This window comes from Sceloporus undulatus, chromosome 5 (genome assembly GCF_019175285.1).
Source record: "Sceloporus undulatus isolate JIND9_A2432 ecotype Alabama chromosome 5, SceUnd_v1.1, whole genome shotgun sequence".
NCBI classification, from domain to species: Eukaryota; Metazoa; Chordata; class Lepidosauria; order Squamata; family Phrynosomatidae; genus Sceloporus; species Sceloporus undulatus.
Window position 1 is genome coordinate 42,792,678 of NC_056526.1, and position 27,311 is coordinate 42,819,988.

General features: G+C 38.6%; 1 protein-coding gene across 7 annotated transcripts in view; it reads left to right on the forward strand.

The window, feature by feature from the left end:
* Positions 1-27,311, forward strand: part of ANKS1B (ankyrin repeat and sterile alpha motif domain containing 1B) — a 448,976-nt gene that overhangs the window by 124,903 nt on the left and 296,762 nt on the right. For all 7 annotated transcript variants that reach the window (XM_042467953.1, XM_042467951.1, XM_042467950.1 and 4 more), the window contains exons 10-12: positions 280-445; positions 12,667-12,803; positions 15,245-15,425. In XM_042467953.1, the coding sequence (XP_042323887.1) occupies positions 280-445; positions 12,667-12,803; positions 15,245-15,425 (484 nt within the window). The remainder of the gene's footprint in view (positions 1-279; positions 446-12,666; positions 12,804-15,244; positions 15,426-27,311) is intronic.

Here is a 27,311-nt window from a genome sequence, read left to right on the forward strand (position 1 = left end):
GGCAATTGTAATAGTTTGGTGACAGTAATGATTTATGGAAGGCTCACTTTCCTCCCCTATCCTTTTATATCCTTGCTGAAGAATCTAATCATTCCAGAGGATACCTTGCCATATTTACTATGACTTCTTTCAGATAAAGTTTATTATAATGACCATTACAATTCAGTTTTAAAGAAAGTGACTCAGTAATCTCACAATATTAAAACTTTATTACAACATCTCCTTTTGCTGTCTTCAGAAAGTCTATCTTGATTGTATAATTGTATTTCTATATTTCAGGAGTCATTTCCGAAGAAGAGGAGTTATACTCTGGAAGCAGTACCATCTGCTTCTTCTGATGCATTTCCTTTAGAAAATGAGAATGATCTTTGTGATCTTTTGGATACAGCAGTCACAAAGAAACCCTGTTCTTTAGAAATCACAAAAGGACCTTCCTCAAAGACAGGTGACATATCAAATTCTGTTCCTACCTAATGCATAGATTTTGGTTAATAATGTGCTATATATGATAAACTACTAAGTTGTTTGAGGGATCATTAGATGTTGTGTGATCACAGCAGGGAGCAGAGAGAGGAAGGAATCCCTCTACTTGTATACTACTAGTACCTCAACTGCACCTGTGTTTACTGTTACTCACAAACACAGAGTTAGGTTTGAAACAAGCTACAGGTTGAGTATCCCTTACCTGGAAATCTGAAATACTTCAAAATCCGAAATTGTCCACTTGGGTGGCTGAGATAGTGTCATCTTTGCTTTCTGGTGGTTCAGTGTACACAAATTTTATTTCATGCACAAAATTATTTCAAATATGGTGTATAAAATTACCTTCAATCTATGTGTATGAGGTATGTATGAAACATAAATGATTTTTTTGTTCAGACTTGGGTCGCATTCCCAAGATATCTCTCTGGACCTACGCATTTCAAATAAGGAATACCCAATTTGTATAACCTAATTGCATATGAATAAATCTTAACAATAGTTTGGCATTAAAAAGGCAGAGACACTGTGTCTTCTTGATTGCTCAGCTGCCCACAGGAAACTCTTTGAATCCATTATTGGGAGAGGAGAGAAGAATGACAGCAAGCCACATCAGCTCTTACTGTTCATAGCCATCAGTTTGGGGGTGCCTTTAGAATGGTGGACTGTCCCTAAGATGCCTTAAACAGGAAATTAAGCAGGAGCTCACCTCCAGTTGCTGCTTCCCAAAATATAACCCTGCTGTACAACCTGAATAGGAAGAGAGTGTTTCTCACTTGCACAAATCTAATGTCAAAGCAGTGAAAATTCTTAACAGCTGCAGCAGACCAGACTACTATATTTTCTGGCATGTAAGACTACTTTTTAACCTAAGAAAATCTTCTAAAAAGTCGGGGGTCATCTTATACGCTGGGTATCATCTTATAAGGCAGGTGCTGAAACTTCTGAGCCAGACTGGAGAATCTGCGGTCACCACATATGGTGGGGAGAGCTCAAAAACGGCCGCGGCCACTTTCCCACCATATGTGGTGATCGTATGAAAGCAGCTACCACTCTGATAGTCTAGGAGACAGGGAGGGCTGGGCAGGCAGGGAGAGCTGACCAATCCAAACAGGCTTGGTATACAACAAAGTTTCCTGTTAAGTACCTGCATGTCATAAGCATTTGAATTAAAATTACCATATTGAAATCAAATCTGACTTTTTAAATATTTTATTTGGTGTGTGTTGGAAGAGGGGTAGTCTTATATGGCGAGTATATCCCAAACACTATATTTTAACTGGAAAAGTTGGGGGTCGTCTTATACGCCCAGTCGTCTTATACGCCCAGTCATCTTATACGCCGGAAAATACGGTAGATGTCACCAAGCCAAGTTTATTTCATCCTCTCTGTGGAATGGAAAACCATTGGTCATGTGCATACTTGAATACGTATTACAAAAAGTTTTGGCATCACATCTTCTCTTTATGAGTGTTAAAGAGCTTCCAATGCCTTTTATTTATTTATTTTCATTGGTTGGGGACTTTTCAGTGTTACACAAGTCTCTTCCGATGTCCCTAGCAAATTTTATGAACCTCTGGGAACTGCAGGTGACATTAATCTAAATCATAATGATTAGTATAGCTGAGACTGAAAATTATCTTTGCAAAGAGAAACTGTTATGGTGACATTTGGAGGAATGCATGTCTGCCAGAACATTTGTAATACACTGCCAACTTCCACCACATGGCCCTCCATCCAAATAATTTCATGTATATCCTATCTATAAAAAGTGACTCTCTGACAATTCAACATGGTTATGTAGATGAGCCCATAAATCTTTAAAATTAAAAGATGGTTTGGCAGTCTATGGATAATTGATTTTGATTGCCATAAACTAGAGAGGTAATATGTTTCCTGTCCTTGAAAGAATTGTTTCATAGAAATTGTAAGGTTGTGATAATAACTAAGTTAGCAGGGTATATCTATTTAACAGAGAGTGTAGAGAACTGCCTGCCTGTTTGTTTGTTTGTTTTTGTTAATGTCTTGACTTCTTGAGAAATAATACTATTTGAACATGAACAGATGTACATATTTTCCCTTGATGTATTTCAATTAAGCTGTCATGTCTTTGTCCTCTTTTCCACATTTGTTTCTACACTATATAACTGTGTTTTTCATCTAATATTACAATAGGTGTAATGAATTATAATTTGTAGGAATGTTGTTTAATTCTAGGTTTTTTTATGAATCATACTTGTTTCTAATATCTGTGTTTCATAATAGAACAAAAAACAAATACAATCTCAATGGGAAATCTCTAAAAATTACCAGTAACTATCTGATAAGTCAGAGGTGCAGACAAATGGCATCCAGGTTTTATTATTATTATTATTATTAACCTTTATTTATGAAGCGCTGTAAATTTACACAGCGCTGTACATGAAATCTTTTTAGTTAGACGGTTCCCTGCCCTCAGGCTTACAAAGATGCTGGCAAAATTCAGAATTAGGCTATTCATTGATAGTCTGTTATACTCATAATACATATATGTTGACTACATTTGTAGTCCCGTCTAATGAAGTTTAGAATTTTCATCATTCAAACAGAGATGGTGTCAGTTTTAATACCTGTCTTCTGTGCATGGATAGCAGCATAAATAAAGGTCTAAGCTCACCATTTTGGCATATTTTTTGCTATTGGTCAGTTCAACCCTTTACTTTCTGAAGAAAATTTAAGTACCTCACAGATAAAACCCACTGGGCTCAGTTCACACCCAGCCCACCTGCAAACTCCACAGCAGTGAATACATACTATCATTTGGCATAAAAACAGCAAAGGAGAGAGGAAAATAGCATAATATTATTATATGCTGATGCAGTACTTGCACTTTATGCATATGTAAGTATGTCAATTTGTATTCATATAATGAGGTTTCAAAAGAATAGAGAATTTGTATTTCAGATTTAAGCAAGGAATTCATTCTTCATGAGATAATGATTTCTGCAGGGAAAAGCTCGCCCATTACTAGTTTCCTTGAACATTCTTGATGAACCAATTTGATTATTGATTTGTGCCAAGACAAAGTGTAGACACCGTGTGATGGGTTATAAAGAAGGCCACAACTAAGGCAATTTCAGTGTGACATACGTGCATCAATCACTGTCAAATAATAAAAACTGATCCAGTTTATTAATGTGTATGCAGAACACAAGGTACATGGTTCCATGATCAGTAATTAGCCCTGCAGGACTGCCATCCCCACCTGCCAGTTAAGCTTCAGGGCAAGTATTTATCATCTACCAATCAGAGTGATGTGACAAAATGGTTTGGAAGAGGGGTCACCAGAATCTGCCCCAACTGCTGGTTATCCCTCATTCAAATCTGCTTCCCCTCCTCGGCATTTCCTCTCCCCCAATTTAGCTTGTGTTCTTCCCATCTATACCTGCCACAGGAGGGGGGCAGCCTTGCTTGGCACCCCCCCCCCCACACACACACACTTGGTCTCTTGAATGGAGAGCAGAATATGCTGACTGATGGAATCCAAATAAAGATTATATCCCAGTGGCAAGACATGGACACCATCGCCATTGAATAAGTGGACCCACTTCACCCATATTTGTGTGGTGTGTCACAGACATGGGTTTCCAATTAAGATTGGTGTGATGGTGCACATTGTTGACCACAGCATCACTTCTGCTGTCCTGCTAAACTCGCCAAGGTATCATCTTAGTCCACAATATGTTGACTACAGGGAATAGTTGCTGGATGGAGTGGACATCTGTCAAGACCCTCTGCACAAGCCAGAGACCAGGTGTTTTCACAAGATTGTTCTCCTCCAAGTGGGGCAGCGGTGGTGGACTGTCCTATCCTTGCTCCATACCAGACTGCTCAACCACCTGCCTAACCAGACTAAAGCAGAAGCTTTCAGAGTCTGGTGTGGACTCTGATCTACATGACCAAGAGGAAATAAAAAGATAAGAAAAACAATACACAGAAGAACTATATTAAAGAGATGAAAGGATTACAGATTCATTCAAGGAAGATCCATATGAAGATGATCACGTCTTCTTAGAAAGTGAAGTGAAAGCTTCACTCAGAGCACTTGGAACAAATAAATCATGAGGAACATATTGCAAACTAATAGAGCTATTTCAAGCTACAGACACAGAATCTACCCCAGCTCTAACTAAGATCTGTCAACAAACAAACACATTCAGAGGTTCACATTCAGTTTTTTTGACTGCCAGCAGTTCACCACTCCTTGTTGTGTGCCTTCAAGTTGTTTCCTAGTTATGGTAAACCTAAGGTGAACCCATCACAGGATTTTCATGGCAAAAATTTTTTCTGATGGAAATTTGGCCTTTCTATGAAGCTGAGAGAGTGTGGGGGATTTGAACCCTGATCTGCTGGAGTTCTAGGCCTACACTGAAACCACTACATGCTAGCTTCCCATATGTGCTGTATATAAAATCTTGACTTAATTTATTTCACTTGGGCAGTATCTGAGGAGGATGGGTTTATTTTTGCGCCACCTGTTATAGAGGAGAGATATATTGTATATCGTGATGCAGGGAGCTCTACAATATGGCTTGAGAGAGGTGTATAGGCCTATCTGCTTACAACCGTGACTCTAGTTTGGCTCATCACCTGCATCTTACATCTTTGTTCCTAATAGATGATAATCCTAGCTCCAGTCCTCACAACACTTCTGTAACAGCTGTATTTGTATTCCTGCACAAGATGAGGAAAGATGCAGCAAAATGTCATATGTGGTGTGGCACAGACAGTGCCGGGGAAGGAGACTCTCTGCCCTGACATTGAGCTTTTGAATCTTTGCTTGGCTTGTCTGGGCTGCTTTGTAGGTATAAGCTTTAGTTTATTGCTTTGAGATGAGCTAGAAATTTCTGTGCTATGTGAAACAGAAGGTGACTTTTTGTTTTTCACCTGTGCTCATAAAGCTGATGATTAGAGTAGTGTTGTTTTAAATGGTTATTTGATATTGGGTATGTGATCTTAAAATTTTAGTTGTGTTACACAATAGTCTCTATCACACATTACTTGCATGAAGGGGTAAAGTGTATTTAAAAGAGCATTGAGTTTGAAAGTGTAGCTATGACCCTATCCTAGGATCAACCTAAATTATAAATTACATGTACATCAGAGATACAATAAATTTCACATGTAAATCTCTGCTTACAGAGACTTCCCAAGATTCTGGAAGTTTGAGTGCATCTCCATAAATAGAGATTGATGTGCAAAGGTTTTCTTGACTTAGATGACCATGGCAGTGCATGTATGCTGGGGCCTTCCGTAGGTGTACAGTTTCAGGCAGATTGTTGGAAAGATGCCTTGATTACTCCTTTGTCACAGTTTGTCCTTTCATGCAAGCAAAATATTTAGGTACTCCAAGAGCAAAATGGCTCAGAACTTTGAAAAAAGGAAGAATGAAAGATACACAGTATTGTGTGCTCCATGGGGTATTTACAAATTACTCAGGAAATGGACCATTCTCCTGCATTAGTCCTTAATGAGAATTATCATACAGTTGGCTTGACATTACTGAGCTTTTGCAAACTTGAAGCAATTCCAAGGACTATTTCTGCAGGTGGAAGATGAGGGAAATGCAAAGCTGCTGATCTTCATGCTCATTTTCTTTTTGATGATACAAAATCCAACCAACCGGATTCCCTACTGCTACTAAAATGCATTTCACTGGTAATTAATTCCTCCAAAATAGTTCTCAGAGACAGTATGTGGCTCATTATAGCTATGCATCTGTGTATTTAGAATCCAGTCCAGAGAAATGATGATTCAACTTTGTTCAGCAAAAAAATATTGAAAACATAACATTCAATCTGTTTTCTGTCACCCTATGGTTTTATCTTTGGACCTTCTATTTTCTAGTTCATAGTTCTTTCTGATAATATTTATGTTGCCTGGAGGAACCAGAAATAAACACGTTTGTCACTCTATATTGTGGCCATTGTAATATAACACTGAATTTGTTCCTAATTATATGCACTGTTAAACAAATTTGTCTCTGTATCAAAATTGTCCACTGTTTGTTCTTCCCTTTTTCTATATTTTATTTTTGTTTTTGTCTTCTAAACTATGTTTTGTCTTCTAAACTTATTTTTGTCTTCTAAACTAAGTGAATGAAGTGTTGAAGAAAGCAATGCTGTCTGATTTCCTAGCTAGCTACCTTCACCATTTCCATTCCCCAGTAATGGACTGTGCTACTGGTTATAAATTAAAATTCATAGGCCTGTTACAGACTGCCAAAATAAAGCTGGTTTGGGTCTCTTTGGAGATATGCTATTTAAATGATGCATGGGTCCTAAGAGTCCGGAGATTGCGCCAAAGCCACACTCCATTCCTAAGCATTGGAGTGCAGCTTTGGTGCAGCTTCCGGATTCTTAGGGTGCATGCATCATTTAAACAGAATACCACCAAAAAGACCCGAAGCAGCTTTATTTTGGCAGTCTGTAACAGGCCATAGAATCATAGCGTTGGAAGAGATTGCAAGGGTCATCAAGTCCAACCCCATTCTGCCATGCAGAAAATCTAAATCAAAGCATCCCCGACAGATGGCCATGCAGCCTCTGCTTAAAGACCTCCAAGGAAGGAGACTCTACTACACTCTGAGGGAGTGTGTTCCACTGTCGAACAGCCCTTACTGTCAGGAAGTTCCTCCTAATGTTGAGGTGGAATCTCTTTTCCTGTAGCTTGCATCCATTGCTCCGAGTCCTAGTCTCTGGAGCAACAGAAAACAAACTTGCTCCCTTCTCAATATGACATCTCTTCAAATATTTAAACAGGGCTATCATATCACCTCTTAACCTTCTCTTCTCCAGACTAAACATCCCCCAGCTCCCCAAGTCGTTCCTCATAGGGCATGGTGTCCAGACCCTTTACCATTTTAGTCACCCTCCTTTGGACATGGTCCAGTTTCTCAATATCCTTTTTAAATTGTGGTGCCCAGAACTGGACACAATATTCCAGGTGGGGCATGACCAGAGCAGAATAGAGTGGCACTATTACTTCACTTGATCTAGACACTATACTTCTATTGATGCAGCCTAAAATTACATTGGCCTTGTTAGCTGCCACATCACACTGTTGACTCATGTTCAGTTTGTAGTCTACTTGGACTAGTAGATCCCTTTCACATGTAGTCTTGTTCAGCCAGGTGTCACCCATCCTATATCTGTTCATTTCATTTTTTCCGCCCTAAGTGCAGTACCTTACATTTCTCTGTGTTGAATTTCATTTTGTTAGCTTTAGCCCAGCTTCCTAATCTATTGAGGTCATTTTGAATTTTGATCTTGTCCTCAGGGGTATTAGCTACTCCTCCTAATTTGGTGTCCTCTGAAAATTTGATAAGTATGGCCCCAATTCTGTCATCCAAGTCACTGATAAAGATGTTGAATAGCACTGGGCCCAGGACAGAGCCCTGTGGGACCCCACTGGTCACTTCTCTCCAGGATGAAAAGGAGCCATTGTTGAGTACCCTTTGGGTTCGTCCGGTCGACCAATTACAAATCCATGTAACAGTTACTTTGTCTAGCCCACATTTCAGAAGCTATAAGCTCCCTGCCCCCCCCCCCATAGTCTCTGTGACTCACATATAGGCCCCATACAGACAGGCCAAAATAAAGCTGCTTTGGGTCACTTTGGAGGTATGTTGTTTAAATGATGCAGAAGCAGCGCCAAAGCCACAAACCAGTCCTAAGGACTGGAGCACACCTTTGGCACAGCTTCCTTACTCTTAGGACACATGCATCATTGAAACAGCATACCTCCAAGTGACCCGAAGCAGCTTTATTTTGGCAGTCTGTATGGGGCCATAGATTACCTGTACAGCACCTATTTTCAGATCCTTTTCGAGCTGAATGATACCCATTCTCAGAGAGCATGCACATATATGTTATGGTACCCAACAGTCCCCTCAGTAGCTTTCTGCCCACCACAGCAGTTGTATCCTGGGTAATTTCTCCTGGTTTAGAACAAGTAATTGAGTAATTTTGTTTTCTTTTTGGCTTCTCTTTCTCTCACTGTTGTTTTTCTTGGATTCATTTAATTTTAGCTTTTGTTGGCACTAGTGTGAAGTGTTGCGGGTTTTGTTGGGAGAGGGCTTTATGATCTCAAAGAGCTTCTTTAAGGTGTAGAGTGGTAGGGACAAGATCAGATGTACAGAGAAGGCAAGGCAGAGTGCTTACCAATGAATATGAAGTAGAGTCTAGTCACTGTGGTGAGTCCTTTATTCTGCACGCTTGAAGAAATCCAGTTAAAAGCCCTTCCCTGGAAAAAAAAGCTAACAAATATGCTATGCATGCTGCTAAAAACAGGCTGCCTTTCATTACTGAACTTGAGTTGGTACTGTCCATGTCATCCATCTTTACACAGCCATCCTTCCCCATCTAGAAGCCTTGGAGTTCATACAAGACATACCATGTCTTCCAGGACATTCATTGCAGATACAATTGATGTCTGAGAGATCTAACCCATTCAGGAAACTGAGGAAACAAGAAAAAGAAAGGGGTGGGGGGGGGAAGGAATGGAAAAAAGCTCACCGGTTGGACCCTTCGGAGTCAAACAAGCCACAGGAACACTGCATCCATTCCACTCCATTACATCAAGGCTGCCTTCCTCAAAACTGAGAATGGCTTAAAAACAAGTGAATTTTTCTCATGAATCTGCGTCTACACTTAAGACTCATGCAAAAGTGTCTTCCTCACAAGTAAAGGACAGTTCAGGTCTGAAAGGAAAGTACTGTATCACAAAGATTTCCTTAAAGGTTCAAAGGAAGGAAAAGCCATTATGAATTGAAAACAGTTTATTGAGAACGTTGCTTCTTGCTCAGAGAGAAACCGTCTGAGATTGGCAGGTATGACCCTTTCCTTCAGTTATAGCACAATTCATATAGAATGTTCATGGCCAAATTATCCTTGCAAAGACTGTGGCGCATTTCAGACCGCCCCTTTGGGGCGGCCTGTAGGCGCACCTTTCCCCAGTGTATTGGGGCCTCAGTGGCTAGAACGGCAGCCGCTGAGGCCCCGATCCGCCGCTTTCCGGGCTGCGGGAAAGCGGCAAAAGCTTTGAAGCTCTAAGGACACCCCGCGGCAGCAGGGAGGAGGAGAAAGGGGCCGCTTGGCCCCTTTCTCCCTTGCGTTGCTGGGCGCAGCTGTCTGAAGGCTGCACCCAGTGACGTAAAGCAGCGCCGCAAACCAGGAAGGAGCTCCTTCCTGCTCTGTGCAAAAGGCGCATTAAGCGCCCTCGCACGGAGTGACAACGTCACATCCGCGCCGCCCCGTATAGAGGCGGCGCGGTCGTGACGTCGTCATGGCGGCCCCCATGTGGAAGGGGTGCCGCCATTTTGTATGGATTCAGTCTGTACTAGGGTTAGGGGGGTGCGGAAGCACCGCCCCTTTCTAACCCTAGACGGACTGAGTCCGTATTTAAAGGCCCGTTTGTAACGGGCCTGTGTCTGGAATGACAAGAAAATCCAGCTTACCATCAGGGCTTCTTGATCCAAGGGGAGGATGAGCTGTCCACATAGGGCTGATATTGTCTGCACATTCCTTAGAAGACCCCTCTCCCTTTTTTCCCACAGCTTGGAAAAAAATGTCCATCCTATTGCATATTGATGCACTGCATTGATGGCATTGTTGGGCTAATGTATGCTTGTGTGATCAGTTTGCATGTCTGCAAAAAGGAATGGTGCCAGAGGAACTGTACAACCTTGAAAGTGAAAGTGTTGTTGTGGGGAGTTGATATTCTGGGATGGAAGAGGTTGGCGGCTTGTCTACCCACCAATGCTCCTCTCACTGCCCTCTTGCCAGCATGCAGTCTGCATGCTCAGGGGATTTTCTCAAATTTTTGTCCTGATTTGAAGCAAACAGGGACTTATTTTAGTCCTGGAGCATGGATTTGGCCTGTGTTTCAGCCATTTTTGTCTTGTGTGTCATCTACACAGTCAGTGTGAGAATGGGGCAGGAACTTTTTTTCCTCCAAGAAGACAACAACAAAACTGTATATGTCTAAACTTGTTTACAGTTAACAAAACACCTAAACCAAAGTGGTTGTTGTCTAACTTGTCCTATCATCCCATCAATTTTAAAGGAGACAGCACTTCCAATTTTTTGCATTTCCTTGCATGACCCAATAGTGATGCCATCTATGAATCTACCTTTGCTAATATTTTGTTGCTATGCTCTCCTGTACCAATACTGAAAAGAAAGCAGTGTGACCTAACGATAATATTTCGAGACAATGTACAGTATGTTATATTTTGCTCCTAAGATTATGGAATGTTGATTGTGTTGGACTTCAACATCTCTGGTAAAGCAGTAAGTAGCCTTCACCTTGCTGTTCCAGACATTCCTCCTCACTATTATCAATCTATCAGGCATTGGTATCAAAACAATACTTCAGTTGTAAATCTTGAAGGGGCATCTCTTCTTAGCCTTTCTCATGGCAAATCAAATTCCACAATTACTTCTTACGCCAAACAAAAGGGATTGTTGTGATTTACCCATCAAAGTGATGCAAATTAACTTGAGGGGTTTCCAAAAACATGCACCACCCCTCCCCTTTGACAGTCTAATGCTAGTTTGGAGTTCCTCAACTGAAGGGGAAACCTTTGAACCCATTAGCTTCATATGAGCTCTGGCTACTTTCTTGAAAAACTGCATTTATTGTTGCCGTAACGTAAGCAAGGAGATCCAGTGAACTTTGTGCTCTTTGCTAGGATCTACTTGTACTTAGGTTTCACCTACTGTATATAAGATAACTTTAAGACCTGACATTCATTTCCTGCTGAAAGTGAGGTCAATGTCCATCTGACTCAGGACATGCCTTTACTAGTTCTTATGAGGGATCCTTCCTCTGAAGCAGATAGTGGATTGCACTCTTTGGATGACTAGGGTATTGGATGTTTATGTTTGTACCACGGCCTGATTCAAGCAGACAGAGCACTTCTTTGTTCTATTGTGCAGGCTGAAAGAATTAGTCTCCTATATCTTCACAGAAGCTTTCACATGGATCACTAGCACAATCATTGCCTAATGTCATTTGGCAAAAACAACAACACTTCTTTCCACAGTCAAGGACCATTAATAATGACAACTGCAGTCTTCCTTCCCAGGGCAAAGTGTGAAGTTGTCTCAGTTGTCCACATTTATATAACATTATAGGTTTCATGTAAGGGGTAAAGGAGTTGCTAATTTTAGGAGAACAATGCTTTTCACCTCTTCTGGTATGACATATTGGCAAATAGCTTGTTAATTTCACATATGTATGAGTCACAGGCACAAACAAGAAGAGGCTGCTTATCTGTAACAGTGTTACTTTGACTGGTCATTGATGAATTCATAGAACTTGTCCACTTCCCAAGTTCTTTGTCCTGCTAATTTTTTTTTTTTATTATTTTTCTCACTGCGGTAGCCTCGTAACAGGGGTTAGATGGGAACCATGATATATGTGAGCTGGTAGAGTTTCTACTAAACAAATCATTCAGTTGTAGATGATTCTGAAAGTATTTTGTGCATATGCAGGTAACCCACATGTGTGAGTTCATAGATGACCACTGAAAGAACCATAGTTAGAAATAAGCAGTCTCTTGCACAGTCTCTAGCATGCACACACAGGGAGGCAAAATGAAACATGCTTATAAACTGAAAATAAATGCACTGTTTCAGGAGCATCAGGAGTGTTTCCAACTTTTTCAAGTTTCTAATAGACAATCAGTACTATAAAAATGCTACTATTTGCTTGGTGGCAGAAACTGACTGTGCAGGAGTACACTCAAGCAAGCCTTACTGTATATACCAATCTATAAATCTATCATTGTCAATTGTCTTTTCAGATATATTCCACCAATGTGGACATGACACATATCCCTAACTACTGAATGTAGAATTACCCTCTCCTACTCCATGAGTCATGTATGATTCATACATTAAGGGATAATTCACATAGAGAATCCCATTACTCCATGTACTTAGCCCTTGTAGATTGAAGTGTTTGTCAGTGTCTCATTTTCAAAACAAAGATTATCTCCAACAGAAGTGAACAATATGAATTATCAGATATAATTGTAACATATTTGGCTATAATATTTTTTTGTCTTCCTAGCCAATTTTAGTTTCTAAATGTATACTCTATACATGGTTGTATTCACTGCAATGCTATTTATATTCACAGATAATGCACCTCAAGTAGCAATTATTGCACCAGGTACCAGTAACCATAGAAACAGTTCAACAGGCCCAACACCTGACTGCTCTCCTCCATCACCAGATACTGCACTGAAAAATATAGTGAAAGTTATTCGGCCTCAGGTGGGTAGTCTGAAATACAAATCCTCTTATCTTAGTTGACCTTTTAGTTGAAAAGTTCTTTTCGCTTAGGTTATTACAATATTTAACGGCAGTGAAATGAAATTCCGAGTTCCCCATTACAATTAGGTAGTTTATTTTGTTTGCATCTGGAGAAATTAATACTTTTTACTAGCTTATCTATTTTTTTTTGTGGGTATCACAATTGCCTTCTGACATTGCAGACATGTGTTATGGGGCCTTATTTCCCACCTGCTTGTTCTGCAACTGTTGCTTTTTCTCTGCACCATTTTTCCTATATTGACATCAACTCATACACTTGGTGCTAAATAATAGTTTGTGAAGCATGATTTCACCTCTCTTATTTTCAATAATTTCCTGTAAAAGAAGGATTTTTTTTTTTACATCATGCCATTCATGCCCCTTTATAACTGCATACCACCTGCTGGCTTATTTCTACAGGATCCCTCATTTCCTCTGTCTCTGTAACCCGCTATCTTAGACATTTGTCTCTTTCTGTCATAACTGGGTTTTTTTCCCTGTTCATTGGCTGGCAGGCAAGAAAACAGAAAGACATTAGAATTATTGTTAGAACAAGCTGTTATGTGATAGTTAATTGGAAACAGCTTTTAAATGCTATTTTCATCATGGAATTGTCAACAGATGGATCCAGAACACTGAACAGCTATGCTTTTGGATTTATTCATTACTAATTCAATGTCTGGAATTAATTGAAGTCAATGGCTATATTCTTTTTCAATTCTTTGAGAGCACTTTTTTCAGTATTTTTGAATGAGTGAAAAAGTGAATGAATGTAAGTAGAGATCATGCTTATTTTTTATGCAGCATTTGGGCTGTGGAAAGCTATCAGATGTTTTGGAGTTTCTAGACACATTTCAGTGTGCTGATGATAATCTATGGGGGCTTTTTGGGGGGCTCATCATGTCTCATGTTCTCATATCAGCAGGACTGGTATTACTCTTCATTTTCAGAGGCAAGAAGAACTGAATCTGGGTGAATGGCTTCCTGATAATGAAACTCATTCTCTGTAATGTTCTGCCAAGATCCATGTATAATGCCATTCTTGCTTTCCTGGCAACTGGGCATTTTCACATAGGTACTACTGCTAAGTATCCAATTGTGCACAATTCTGTGCTGGTGTCCTAAATTAGTTTTGTTAAAATAGCCTCGGTAAGATGAGTACACTGATATTCTGCACTAACAGTTATGTAGGCATTACAGAAAGAAATAAAATCTTAAGGTAGTTTGGCTTCTTTGTTATTGGCCTTTATACAGTTGGTTAAAAACAATACTATTACACCATATCTTTGCCAAAGACTAGCCTTTGACTTCAGAAGGTACCCCTGTTTGTAATGTATATTTGCTTTTTTGCTTGGCCCTTTCTTTTATTGTGAATATGAGTTTCTTGTAAATCACCTTGGGCTCATTGAATGCAAGAGCAATTCAGATATATTAAGAATGTGTGTGTACGCACTCCTGTGTAGTTAATAGGACAGAGAAAGAGAGAGAGAGAGAGAGAAATATTTCTGGAGAGTTGGATGACTAGAAAGTGCTAGAAGGTGGAGAAGATTTTAAAAATAAAAATGTCTTTATAGTTATGAACTTGTTTGTCATTAATATGATTAACTCTAGAGTTTGGCCAAAAATAATTGTCTTGTTCACTGTTCTAGCTAAGAATAAAATGCAGTGATCAATCCCTATAAGCAGAGACCTTCTTTTGTCTCTCCCTGATTTTTCCCTGCATTATTGCCATGTTTGTAGTGGGCACGTTAGGTGAGGACTGAATCTTTTATTCTGTGAAAGCTTCTCATAGTCCTTCTGTTAAATAACAACATCTGAGTGGGTTCTATAAGCCTTAGGCAAAAATTCTAGAGATGCATTTTGAAGCATAAATTAAACCAAGAGAGACTAATTAACCAAAGATTTCTCAACTCAAATTACATATATGATTGGTTATTACTCATTTTGGATTTTGAGCATGTAAAATACTTTGGCTGAAATAGCTGTGGAACATGTCATAGAACACAAACACTGTGTCTGCTTGAATTCTGTTCTGCACCTCAGCTATCTAGACATTAAAAGGTTTTTGCCATTTTGCCATCAACATTATAGTGTTCACTTTGCAGAGCTGCTTTGAAACGTACTAAAATCTAGATATTTTGATATCTCCAAAGATCTTTATTAGCATGCTGTCTTTTTTTCTTGTTAGTAATATGTGTTGTCTAGCAGAAAAATTTATTGTGACATTGAAATACTATAACTTGTGGATGAATGCAGTAATTCTAGGAATTGAAAGCACTGAAATTTTTAAAACCTAATTGTAAAAAAATAAATAAACCCAGGGAAAATTATCCTTAGTGGCAAAAAAACCAACAACAACCCAAATCAAAATGTTGACATTTCCATCCATTTCTGTTTTCCAGCCCAAGCAACGTACATCAATAGTGTCAGCTTTTGAATTTCACCGATTAAATCACAGCCATGATTATTTTGAAATCACCTCTTCCATAGGATATGCAAGCTTTACTTCCAGCCCTCCAATCAGTCCAGCTAACTATTCAATTGGATCAGTTGAGGGCAGCATTGAAGATAATGACATTCCAGGTAACAGAAATGAAGAAATTGCATGTTAACCATGTATATTAAAGCCAGGTGAAATTCAAGTAGCTCTCAATGATTGCTTTACAAGGATAAGACATCCTTCTCATCCATGGGGTTTCGCTTCTAGATCTCCCCTCCATTGACAATAATGGGATGTGGAGATCTATGAATGCTTGAGTCCACAGATAGCTAGCACACAGATACATTGGGCCCACTGTTATAGAAAGGAGTTAGATGGCACATTTATGTATTTGTTCCATTGAAATATTTTCTTTAAAACTCTGTACATTAACAACTACATCAGTACTCAGATATGTTACACAAAATATGTTTATCTAAAAAAAGGACGGGTAGGTTATATTTGCAAAGTCAAAACTATCTTTTTTATTTTTCCAGCTTTATAAAAGATCTGAAAAACTACTAGTATCATATACATGTAATTATTTCATAAATCTCTTTTTATAGCCAAATAGATGATAACCAGATTTTATAAGAACAAGTCAATTCAGTGAAATCAGAATGGGAAAAAAAAATGCTATATCCTGAAAGTAAATTTCTGTTTTGCAGATAAGAGGTATGTTTTTTGCAAAATACCCTAGGTTTTGTGACTGTTAACATGAGAATGTTGACTATTCCAGATGCATTTCTGAAACAGTGATATATTTCCCCTAGAAAGTTTTTGGGGGGAGGGTTGTAATGTCATGGACTTAGGTGTAAAATGTTAATTTCCTATATACATGAAGGTAGTTTGTTTAGTTAACAACAGTGTCTAAGGTAAGAGGAAGGGAAGAATGAGAGATGGGAATGTTAGGAGTGAGCAGTGATTGGTGGAATGTCTGAGCGGATATGAAAAAGGTTGGTGAATAACCATTGGGATTATAGTTGGCATAGTCACTTAGGATAGATAGTTAGAAAGCAGAATGGGGTGAGGTTTGGGGTTAAGAGCGTCAGCCCATCAGGTTTAGGAATTAATATGTAGAGATTAAGAGTCTGATTTAGCTAGGAGTAGAGTGTAAGAAGTAAGGAGAGATATGTTTTGAATGTATTAAATAATCCATTTGTTTTGTTATGTTCAATTTCTGTTAATTAAGTACAATTGGCCTTCCACATTTGTGGCTTTGACTTTTGCATATTTGATTATTTGTGGGATTTGATTAATATGTTCTCTTTAGGAATCTCTAGGTCCTCCAATGTGACTCTTCCAGAAGCTGACCATTGAGTCACACTGGAAGACCTAGAGATTCCTAAAGAAACCACTTCTCTAGGCATTTGTCGGTCTTCCAATGAAATTCTATGTTCAACCTCTTCTGGATGTTGTCTATAGAGTTGTGTTGAAAGATGTAGAAATTTCTAGAGAAGTGTTATCTCAGGTAAAAAAAGAGTAGGTTTTTTATTTGTGGGTTTTCCATCTTCATGAGGCAATTGTGCCCCTAAACACAGTGAATGTGAAGGTTCCACTAGATTGTTTTTCTGTTTATATACTTTTGACCTCCAGGAACTCTATAGATTATGAAACTTGGATTTAGACTAGGAAGATTATCGCATATCGTTCTCAGAACGTTACGAGACGGAACATTCTGGGAATGGGTATTATCACATTCAAGAAAGTAGAACGTGATGGGAATGTGATGGGAATGCATTTTACTGCACAGCGCATACCTTTTTCTTGAGAACGTTCCCAGAACATTTTGCTGTAGCGCATTCGTATTTCGTTTTGAGGGCTGTGTACTGATGACGTCTCCACTCTGTGATTGTTTTTTTCTCTGTCAATCAACTAAAGGAGAGGGAAGATCCCAATGCCAAACCGGCACCATCCCCAGAAGTATCTGTCAAAAGCACGTAGGGAATGGAGCCACTGCATCCTCTGAGGCCGACATAGGTTTTAAAAAAACAAAAATGCATCAGCGTCCTCCTCTCCACTCGGACGATTGCCCTTTTTTACTGTCCGTTCATCCGTCTCACTGCATCCACTGATCCTTGATGTCCTACAAACCCTCGCCCTCTGATATCATGCTTTATGGTGTGTACAGCCAACAGAGGCGGGCCATAACACACTGCAACAGAAAAAATGTCTCTAGACACATTGCTATCCATTGGTGACACAGTCACTGTGACAATTCCCGAGACACTGTAGCCTCGATTTTTCCGACACTGTTTAAGTTTGCAAACATTCAACCCGTGAAAGTCTCTGCTATGAATTTGATCTATATAAATATGTCTGTATTTTTGGGTGTTTGGCTGTGTGCACTGAACAAACCAACACACACACACACACACAAATATGCACACATTAGCCATTTTATGGATAGTGTGTGTGTGTGTGTGTGTATTTGTGTGTCTGTGTGGGCAGAAAGCAGACACATACAGAGTCATATATTTAAATATATGCATATATACACACACAACAATTAAATACCATATTGCCTTGGTGCACATATATATCTATAGTTTGGGGAAAATAGGATAAAATCTATGTTAGTTTTGTCAAAGAGGGTGGTGCGTCATACTTGGGAGAGCAATGAAAAATTTAGTATGCTCTAGGACTTTGGAGAACTAAAGAGAAGGGCATTGTTTCAGCCAATCAGGAGATGGGGGAATGAGAGAACGGAATTGGGAACAGATAAGAATACTGCACAGACTTCTTATGGAACGTTCTGAGAACGTTACAGCTTGCTGGGAACACATCTAATCCGTCCCTACCCTGGAACGCATGTGGAACACATCGGGAACATTCTAGGAACGTTCTCAGAACGCTGTGCGATATTCTCCATGGTGTGATGGCAGCATTGAATAAGGAGGGGTGGTATCAAGTGGGGATAAAAACTGCATAATACCTCACACAGTATCTTGAGAGATTTTAGGAGGTCCCACAGTCAGTGGCCACAGCAGTAGATAGGAGGAGCATTAGTGGAAGATGTGGTACAAGAGAAAGCCTCACTCTTGGTAACAGTGAGATTTGTGGAAGTCCTCACATTTCATGGCAGCATAGGTTTAGTTAGAGACTTATATCTGGTGGAAAAGTGGTGGGTTAATTCACCCCACAGAGGTGAATACTACCATAAGTTTGAGGTGAATGTAACATTTACTGCTTTTTTAATCATTTTTTTCACGTTGATATGAGTTTGTTCAATTTAGTAGGTCTGTGATTTCAGATACCACTTTATTCTCTTTTTTTTTGTTTTCAGTTACCACTTTATTATCTACATAGCATTTATTGTTCATAACACTGGACATTGGATTGGCACTAAAGACTCCTCTTGCAGAAGAGACCTTTCTAATTCTAATCCTGCACCCCCCAAATAAACATGTATAATAATAGCAGAACAGTTTTAGCAGTATTCAGTCTCTTTGGCCCTCAGTCAGAGGTTTCATGCAATACTGATTCATTAATAGTGCAAGGAGAAAAATTGTGTAGAAGGCTGTATACTGTATATGTAAATAAATATTGCCAGTTACATGAATCAAATAAGAATGGATACTAATCCACACTGTGCAGGTTTGATGAAAGTTGCATAGAAGATTCCCACCTCTTTCTTGCACATGTGTGCAAACATTTAGCTTATGAACTGGCCATTAAATGCACGTACAGGTTTATGTATAGAAAGGATGGACGTGTGGGTTTAACCATGCAGAATAGTTATTCCCCATATATAAATATTGTAACACATGCCAAGGGTGATTGCACTTGCAAGTTCTTTAATACTGAGACATGACAAGTACTTTTTAGGTATCATGTTTATACTATTTTATGATCATGGTGCTAAGCACATTATTAATATTCAACCAAAAATGAGAGATAATTTTATGAAAGAACAAAGTAATTGTTATCTGGTTTTCTCCTCATTTTTCTCAAACTATTCTCATGTTGCCAAATTTGCATCTTTACCTACAGTTTTTAAGCCCTATAAATTACTTCCTATTATGTGTTCTTAGATTAGTCTTATCCTAATTTGATTTGTTGTGATCAGTATTTATGAATGTGTGATTGCATAAGATTCATAGTAAGATATTTAATGTTAAGTTAATGCTAATTCTATGTTATGCTAAAGTAAATCATAAAGACAATCCAAAGCTATGAAATAGTATTGAAATAACTTGAATTTAACTGCATTTTGGGGGCCACGGCAGGATTTTTTTTTAAAAAAAAATACTACAGCAGAATTAATTCTTAATTGTCTTCAATTAATTTATCTCATTTTGCAGAAAACTGTAAAACACAGCATTAGGACAAAAATTAACATTTTGTCAGAGTGAACTTGTTTCTGATGAGGTAAACTCTGATCCTGGTACAGTACTGAATAAAATGTGTGATATGTTCATTTGAGCAACACTTCATATTTTGAAAAGCATTTCTTTACCTCATGAGTCATGGCACTTAGGAATCAGCTACCCAGGAAATCTATCTTATTGAAATGTATAGCCAAATTTATACTTGCTATGAAACAGGGTGCTCTGATAACTTTTATCGTTTTCAGAAGAAATAATACATTTATAAAGAAAAAGTAGAACATGGGAAATGTATTATGCTACAAAAAAGCATCAGTGGATGTATCATGCTACTAAAAAGTATCATAATAGTAGATGCATTTCTGAACATTACTTCTTTAACAGAAAATTTAGTATTAGAGGCAGAAATAGCATGAAAGGAATAGAGATAGGCTCCTACATCAAGAAAAGAACATTTGCCTTGACTGCTAAGTAGGTGTCTCTGTGTCTATAAAACAATTTCACTCATTTTAAACAAGGTACTTTACTTGTACCCTTTGCTTCTTTACAAATATCTCCTCATGCACCTGTTAGTACTTGAAACTTTACATTTCTATGCTGCTTCATAGTAAACCAAGCATTCTCTAAGCAGTTTACAATGCATTAGCCAACTGCCCACAACAAGCTGGGTCCTCATTTTACCAGCCTACGAAAGGATGGAAGGCTGAGTCAACCTGGAGCCCTGATGATTGACCTCACAACGTTGTGGTTGCAGTACTGGCATTTAACTGGTATGTTTTCATTTTCGTGTGTATTTTTTATTCACAGTTGCTAATTCATCAGTCTATAATGTCTCGGTATTTTTAATACAATACTCTTCATTTTTAATTTAAGCAACAAGCAACATTAGAATTCTATCTGTAGAATGGTCACAGTTATGAATACGTAGTTCCATGAGACTGATAGCAGCTGAACCACTGTTGACCCTACATATCCACTGATTCTTTATCCATGAATTCGGCCATCCACGGCTTCAAAATATTCCAGATATAAATTCCAAAAAGCAAACTTTGATTTTGCTATTTTATATAAGGGATACCATTTCACTGCACTATTGTATTTAATAATGGGACTTCAACTTCCATGGATTTTGGTATCCATGGGGGATCCTGAAACCAAATCCTAGTGGAAACCAAGACCCCACTGTACAAACATATAAATTATGGCGAGAAACATGAGATATAATGACTTAATGTAGTGGCTTAAGTAAATAATTATATTTGTTTTTATAAATAACTTCCCAAGGTCTATGCAATGGTATACTTGTTTTAAGATTTTTAAAAATTATCCTGACACACAAACACACACTTCAAATTACCCATTCCACTGATTTTCAGGACGTATGAAATATTTTGGCTAGATTGTTCCTTGGTTTGTATAGTATGCTTGTGTCAGTGCAGTTACATTGACTACCAGTTTATTTTCAGGCCCCATTCAAGACGCTGGTTCTTATCTATACAATCCTAAATGGCTTGAGACCAGGACAGAGAAATACTCAGCTTCTACCTGAACCAGCTCATAATTCATCTGATCATCTACTTCTGAAAGAAATTAACAAGTGCCACATAGCTGGGTTATTATCATAGCAAAACCCCAAATGTGCACTCATCCCTTAGAAGAATTATACAGTACTAGTTAAATAGTTACCCTTTTTTATGGTCAGTAGAATTTTTTTAGCTCATTGCTTACTTCTTATTAATTAGGGACTCAGACCAGGTTCCACTCATAGGTTTTATGTTGTTATTTAGTTGTCCAAACTCATTTTAAATCGTTGTGTTTTTTTTTTTTAGATTGTGCTGCATCTCACTGGTTAATACACTGAAATAAACAGAGCCAGCTTACACATTCAGTATTTGAACCCTTGGTTGTGGAATGTGTGTGTGTGTGTGTGTGTGTGTGTGTGTGTGTGTATATATATATATATATATATATACAGTATATATATATATATATATTACTTTCCCCCCATCTTTATTTCTGTCTGAGAGTCGTTCTTCTGAGGGTTTATAGGAGAAGATGGTCATGCAATAGAACCCCAAACCCACAAGAAAAATATTGGACTGCTCATACAGTCCAAACCATTCTTTTAAAAGAAGCCATGTTCACATGAAATTTAACTGGAAAAATATTTAAAGATAGCATTTTTAAATTATTAACTATTGTATCATTTCAGATTTTCCTTGGAGAATAGGTTTAACATTTCATACAAAAAATGTGAATGAGTAAATTCCCAGTTACTCAGTGTGATTACAGTTCACATACCATTAAACCCAATGGCAGAATTTCCATTAATTTTAATAGGTGTGGATAATCTCATAAGTGTTAGTGACTGAGCTCCCCCCCCCCCTTTTTTTTTTTTGGTCAAATTTAATGCATTTTAAAATCTTGTCATTGTTACTGGAAAAAACATGTGGAATTCATATTCATTATACACTTTAATTATACTGTATGTTTCATCTTTGAATAAGATAGCCTTTTTTAGATTTTTCATTTTATCAGAATGCTTATAGCTTTGGAAAAGCTAGTTGATTATCAGATCTATTTCTATGGCATATGGGAAATAATTGAACTGAAGGAGCTGGTAACAACTTACTGAAGAGCCTGTAGAAATAAATATTCTAACCACTGGTCTCCTATACAAACTGCATCTTACATGAGACTATCAAGTACCAGTTCATTTAATTATATTTGTCTTTTTATCCTTTTGGCCTTTAAGGAGGAAGATGTTCATTTGTTTTGTCTCCCACTCTACAGTCCTGCATAATGTGTTTCTCTAGTAATCATCTAAACACTTTAAAGAAACTGGGTCTTATTTGCCCAGCTGTTGCATTATGCTGTCTTGTGCTCATCAGTCTTTGAGGTTTCAACTTGTTTTTCAACTTTGCTGTAATTTCATTTGGTGAAACTGAATGTGGATAAGAGAGATTTCTGTAGAAACAGCTCTTCTTCATAGACGTCTTTATTTTATCTACTTTAAAATAAACAGAATAAGAACACTAAACATTTGCTGCATTAGAAAGATCTTCCCCTGTTTCCAAAGCTTGTTTCCACAGCTTTTCTCTTCCTTAATTTAGCTGTTTTGTGGCTTCATACTGAAAAGCAGTCTGTGCCACCTAGGTTCTTCAAATCCATAATTTAGTTCCTCAGTCTCTCAATGTGTCCATAGTATTTGTCAGCACCCACAAATAAAATTTGCCCAGTTCATCCTCAAAGAGTGGGGTTTTTTTCCAGTCTCCTGTCATTTCTAAGTTAGATGGAAATCTTATCTGTATCCAAGGTGTTATATGTTTTCAGATATGCATACTTAAAATATTTTGCCTCAACTCTTAGGCTTTCTAGATTAAGTATAGTTTCATGAGTATTAGCCTACAAAGCTTATCATTGTTCAAAAGAGCTTACATCATGCCTAGAAAGCTGCAAAAAGAAGAAATGTAACTTTCAAATGTAGATGCCATTTAGGGAGTATGGGGAACCCAGGGCTATCTGCTGGGATAGGGTCCAAATAAAGCATTTGTGTCGGTGCACAAGAGAGATAGAAAGGATGAAGATAAAATGAATGCCCTCTCCCATGAGATGATTGTTCTCTTTTTGCTCTGAATTTTTTGCTGAAGGATTCAAGGAGCTAGGCAAAGTCTGAGATACCTGCCTCACTTAAGTGGGAATTATTGGTTTATTTAGTTTTGTTTTAATTGTATGCCAGCATCTGCCAGTTATATGAAACCAGGTAAGATTATTGTGCAAAGGGATCTTTGACCTGTTTTCTCAGCTCAAGTCTACGAAAGCTCATGCTACCAAAATTTCTTCCTTTCAGTTAGTCTCAAATGTGCTACAAGATCCCTAATAGACTAAGGACGTGTCTCTCAGTTTCGAAAGAAAAGAAAGTAGGGCCAATTTGAAAATGAACGCTATTACGCGGATGATTATCAAACGCCCATCCCAAAGCCAAAGTAGTGCGAATGCAAAAGAAATTATCATATGAGTATGTACCCTTCATAGTCTAGAATTCGAATTAGCATTCCTGCACATATGCAGTGAGGGCAGAATTGGATCGTGACCTTTTTCCACTTCCGGCGGGGCTTGCCTCCAGTTCCTGTGGTTTTGCCTTGTTTCACGTTATTTGTTCATTTATTACCCTTTATTTCATGTTATTTAGGCAACTCACGTTATTTGTTTATTTATTACCCTTTATTTCACGTTATTTAGGCAATTCACTTTATTTGTGCATTCATTACCCCTTATTTCATGTTATTTAGGCAATTCACCAATTTAAAACCAGTCCAAAGCAGCCTTGTACTTGGTTGAGCATTGGACTATGACTCTAGAAGGCAGGGATCGAATCCCACTGGGTGATCTGGTGCAAGTCACACTCTGTCAGCCTCCTCAGCAAATGGCAATGGCAAACCCCATCTGAATAAACCTGCCAAGAAAACCCTGTGACAGGGTCACGCGAGAGAAAGAGAGAGCCCTGGTCAATCCCTGAGGATGAGTTTGCAAAGGGAAAGAGCCGGAAAGGGCTGCTGAGGAGGAGGGAGGGAGGGAGTTTGTGTGTGTCTGTCTGTGGAGAGGGCTGCTTCATCCCTAAAACAGCTCCAGAACTCCAAGAGGAAGCCCTCTCACCCCTCCGGGAGGAAGGAAAGAAAAAAATGCAGGCAGCAAAGGAGCTTGGGAATTGTAGTCTGATTCAAAGGCAATCCAAGGGTGACTGAGACATGCATTTCATACCTGCCAAATTCTAATTGAATGCAACTTTGGAGTGGAAGAGGATTTGCAAATTCTGTAGTTCCCCAAATTTACACATCTCTCGGTTGACTCTGGATTGAGTTCGAATTGACCTAGCAGTGACTTCGATTATGTGTGATAACCTCTCACGCAATAACGTGAATCCACTTGATTGCATCTGGGATCACACTGCATTGACCTTCCAATTTCCCTCGTGTGATAACGACCTAACATGGCTATATGTTTGAATTCTACCAAGTAAGATTATATACATCTTTTATTAAAAGAACCACTAGGCTCAAATATTTATGGAGGACCTGCCAATAACTTTAAAACAAACCAAACATAGTAGTCTGTATTAGTGGAAACCAAATGTGCATCTAGTTTGTAGCGTGACACTAATGTCTGGTAAAATAAAGAAGACAAAATGGAGCAGATGTAAAATGCAGTAGCTAGAATTATAACTGGATCTCCTTTCACAGAACATATTACTCTGGTTCAATTTACTCTGACTTCACATTTGTTCCCAGGCTCAGTTCAAATTAATGGTTGTGGCATTTGGAATTTGAAGAGCTGCCTCCTTCTACATTAACAAATGAGCAGTTGCATTTATTATCAGAAGCTTTGTTTTGTGGTCTGTGGCCCACATACATAGGATTGATTGAGATGTATGGCAGAAATCTTTCGGTTACAGCAGAAGCCTTTTGAATATGGGAGGGGTTTCAATGCGACTTCGGAAAAGGCAGCTTCAAGCCACTTTTTCCTGTCCATCTGTTTTGCCCCCAAGAGTCCTTGCTATTCAGTGAGCAAGTCTGATTTGGATGCGATTATAGGCATCAGGAAGCATTATGTTATTTACTGTGCCCAATCACTGGTAAAAAGGCCCCTTACATGCAGTTTAAGGCATAACCAAAATTGTTGGCCTCAGTTGTCCATGCTCTGGTAACCCCCTAGTTAGATTGCTGTAAAGCTCTATATATGAACCTGACTTTGAACAAATTCAGAAACTGCAGATAGTGCAGAACGTAACTACTATATTATTAATGGTAAATAATGTTATTATCATAGCAAGTTTGTATTAATTGCACAGACTCCAGACCCAGTTCACAGTGGCTCCATTCGTACTGCAGAAATAATCCACTTTGACACTACTTTAACATCCATGGCTCAATGCTATGGAATTCTGGGAACTGTAATTTGTTGTGGCACTAGAACTCTCTGACAGAGAGGCTACTGCAGATTATTCCTGCAGTACGGATGCAACCAGTATTGACCTTTAAAGTCCCTCTCATCTTAGGACCAAGGTGCCTGAAGTGCTTCCTGGTGCCATATAGTCCTAATTGTTCATTAAGAATTTTGGTGAAGTGTCTCCTGCAACTTATCAAAGAGGGGTCCTTCTCTGTGGTTGTTTTGCTCTGAGAGTCGGCTTTGTATCTATCTTATTGTCTTTTTAGGTTTCAGGAAAATATCTTTTAATTTCCTATGGTTTTTATCTACATATTTAATCTTACAGATTGCATTATACTGGCAGTATATTTATTCTTCCTATTTTAATTTATAGTGTTATTTATTGCCCTGGGAATGTGATTGAAAGATGGTGTAAAAATACCTCAAATACAGGAATAATAAAAGTAACACTAACAACAAAAACAAAAACAACCTTCCTTTTCAGCTGAGGTTCCTCACCACTCATGATCCTCCATACTCTTCCACTAACACAGTCATACTGTCCAAAAATGGTGCATAGAAATAAAGATGGAAATTCCTTCCCTTTCTTTGTGTACAAGCCAGGAACAAGGGATCATTTTAAGAACTCAGAGAGGAAAAAGTCAGAAGTATGCAGCTGAAGTCTTTTTGGCAGAAGTGGCTGATGCTGCTTTCTTTTCTTTCCCTCAGGGAACATAAGGTCTTTTCAAGTTTTCATGAAGGAGAAAAGCAGGCCCACGCAGCTGAAATCTCTTTGGCAGCAGTAGTAGGTGCTGCATTTTCCATATGATATTCTGAAAAATTATACAGAGGAGGAAAAAGACAAAATTGTGTGTTAGTTAGGTATATTAGTAGGTAAAATTATATGTCATCTTGCTATATTAGTGGGTATATAACTACAGGGAGGTACTCTGAGGCATAAACCAAGTTAGCTGTTTCCTTAGCAGTCTCAAAAGGAAAGGCAGTGGTTGCTGTAGATCATTCTTTGGGGAATGTACTTTGTTATTGTTTAGCCGACTTCATGTCAGCTTTGACTTATGGATACCATTTGAATGATAGATCTTTGAGTTATCCTGTCCCCAACAACATTGCTCATGCCTTGCAGACTCAGGGCTGTAGCTTCTTTGACTGAGTCTGTCTGTCTCTAATGTGGGATTCCTCTTTTCATGATATAGGCCTGTTACAGACTGCCAAAATAAAGCTGCTTCAGGTCTCTTTGGCGGTATGCTATTTAAATGATGCATGGGTCCTAAGAGTCTGGAGGTTGCGCCAAAGCCACACTCCATTCCTAAGCACTGGAGTGCTGCTTTGGTGCAGCTTCCGGATTCTTAGGAGGCATGCATCATTTAAATAGCATACCTCCAAAGAGACCCGAAGCAGCTTTATTTTGGCAGTCTGTAACAGGCCATAGTCTAGTCATAACTGCCCATCCAAGTCTTGACTGCAGTCTCCACTCTGATTCCATACTGAGCCAAAGTATGGAAAAGCTTGAACTATTTCAATGTCTTCATTATCCACTTTAAAGTTAAGTAAATAATCCGTGGTCATTCTTTTTGTTTTCTTAATGTCCAGCTGGCCTTTGTGCGTTCTGTCTTTACTTTCTTCAATAGCCTTTCCAAATAGTTTTTTGTGGGATTTTTGGGTTATGTGGCCATGTTCTAGAAGAGTTTATTCCTAATGTTTCGCCTGCATCTGTGG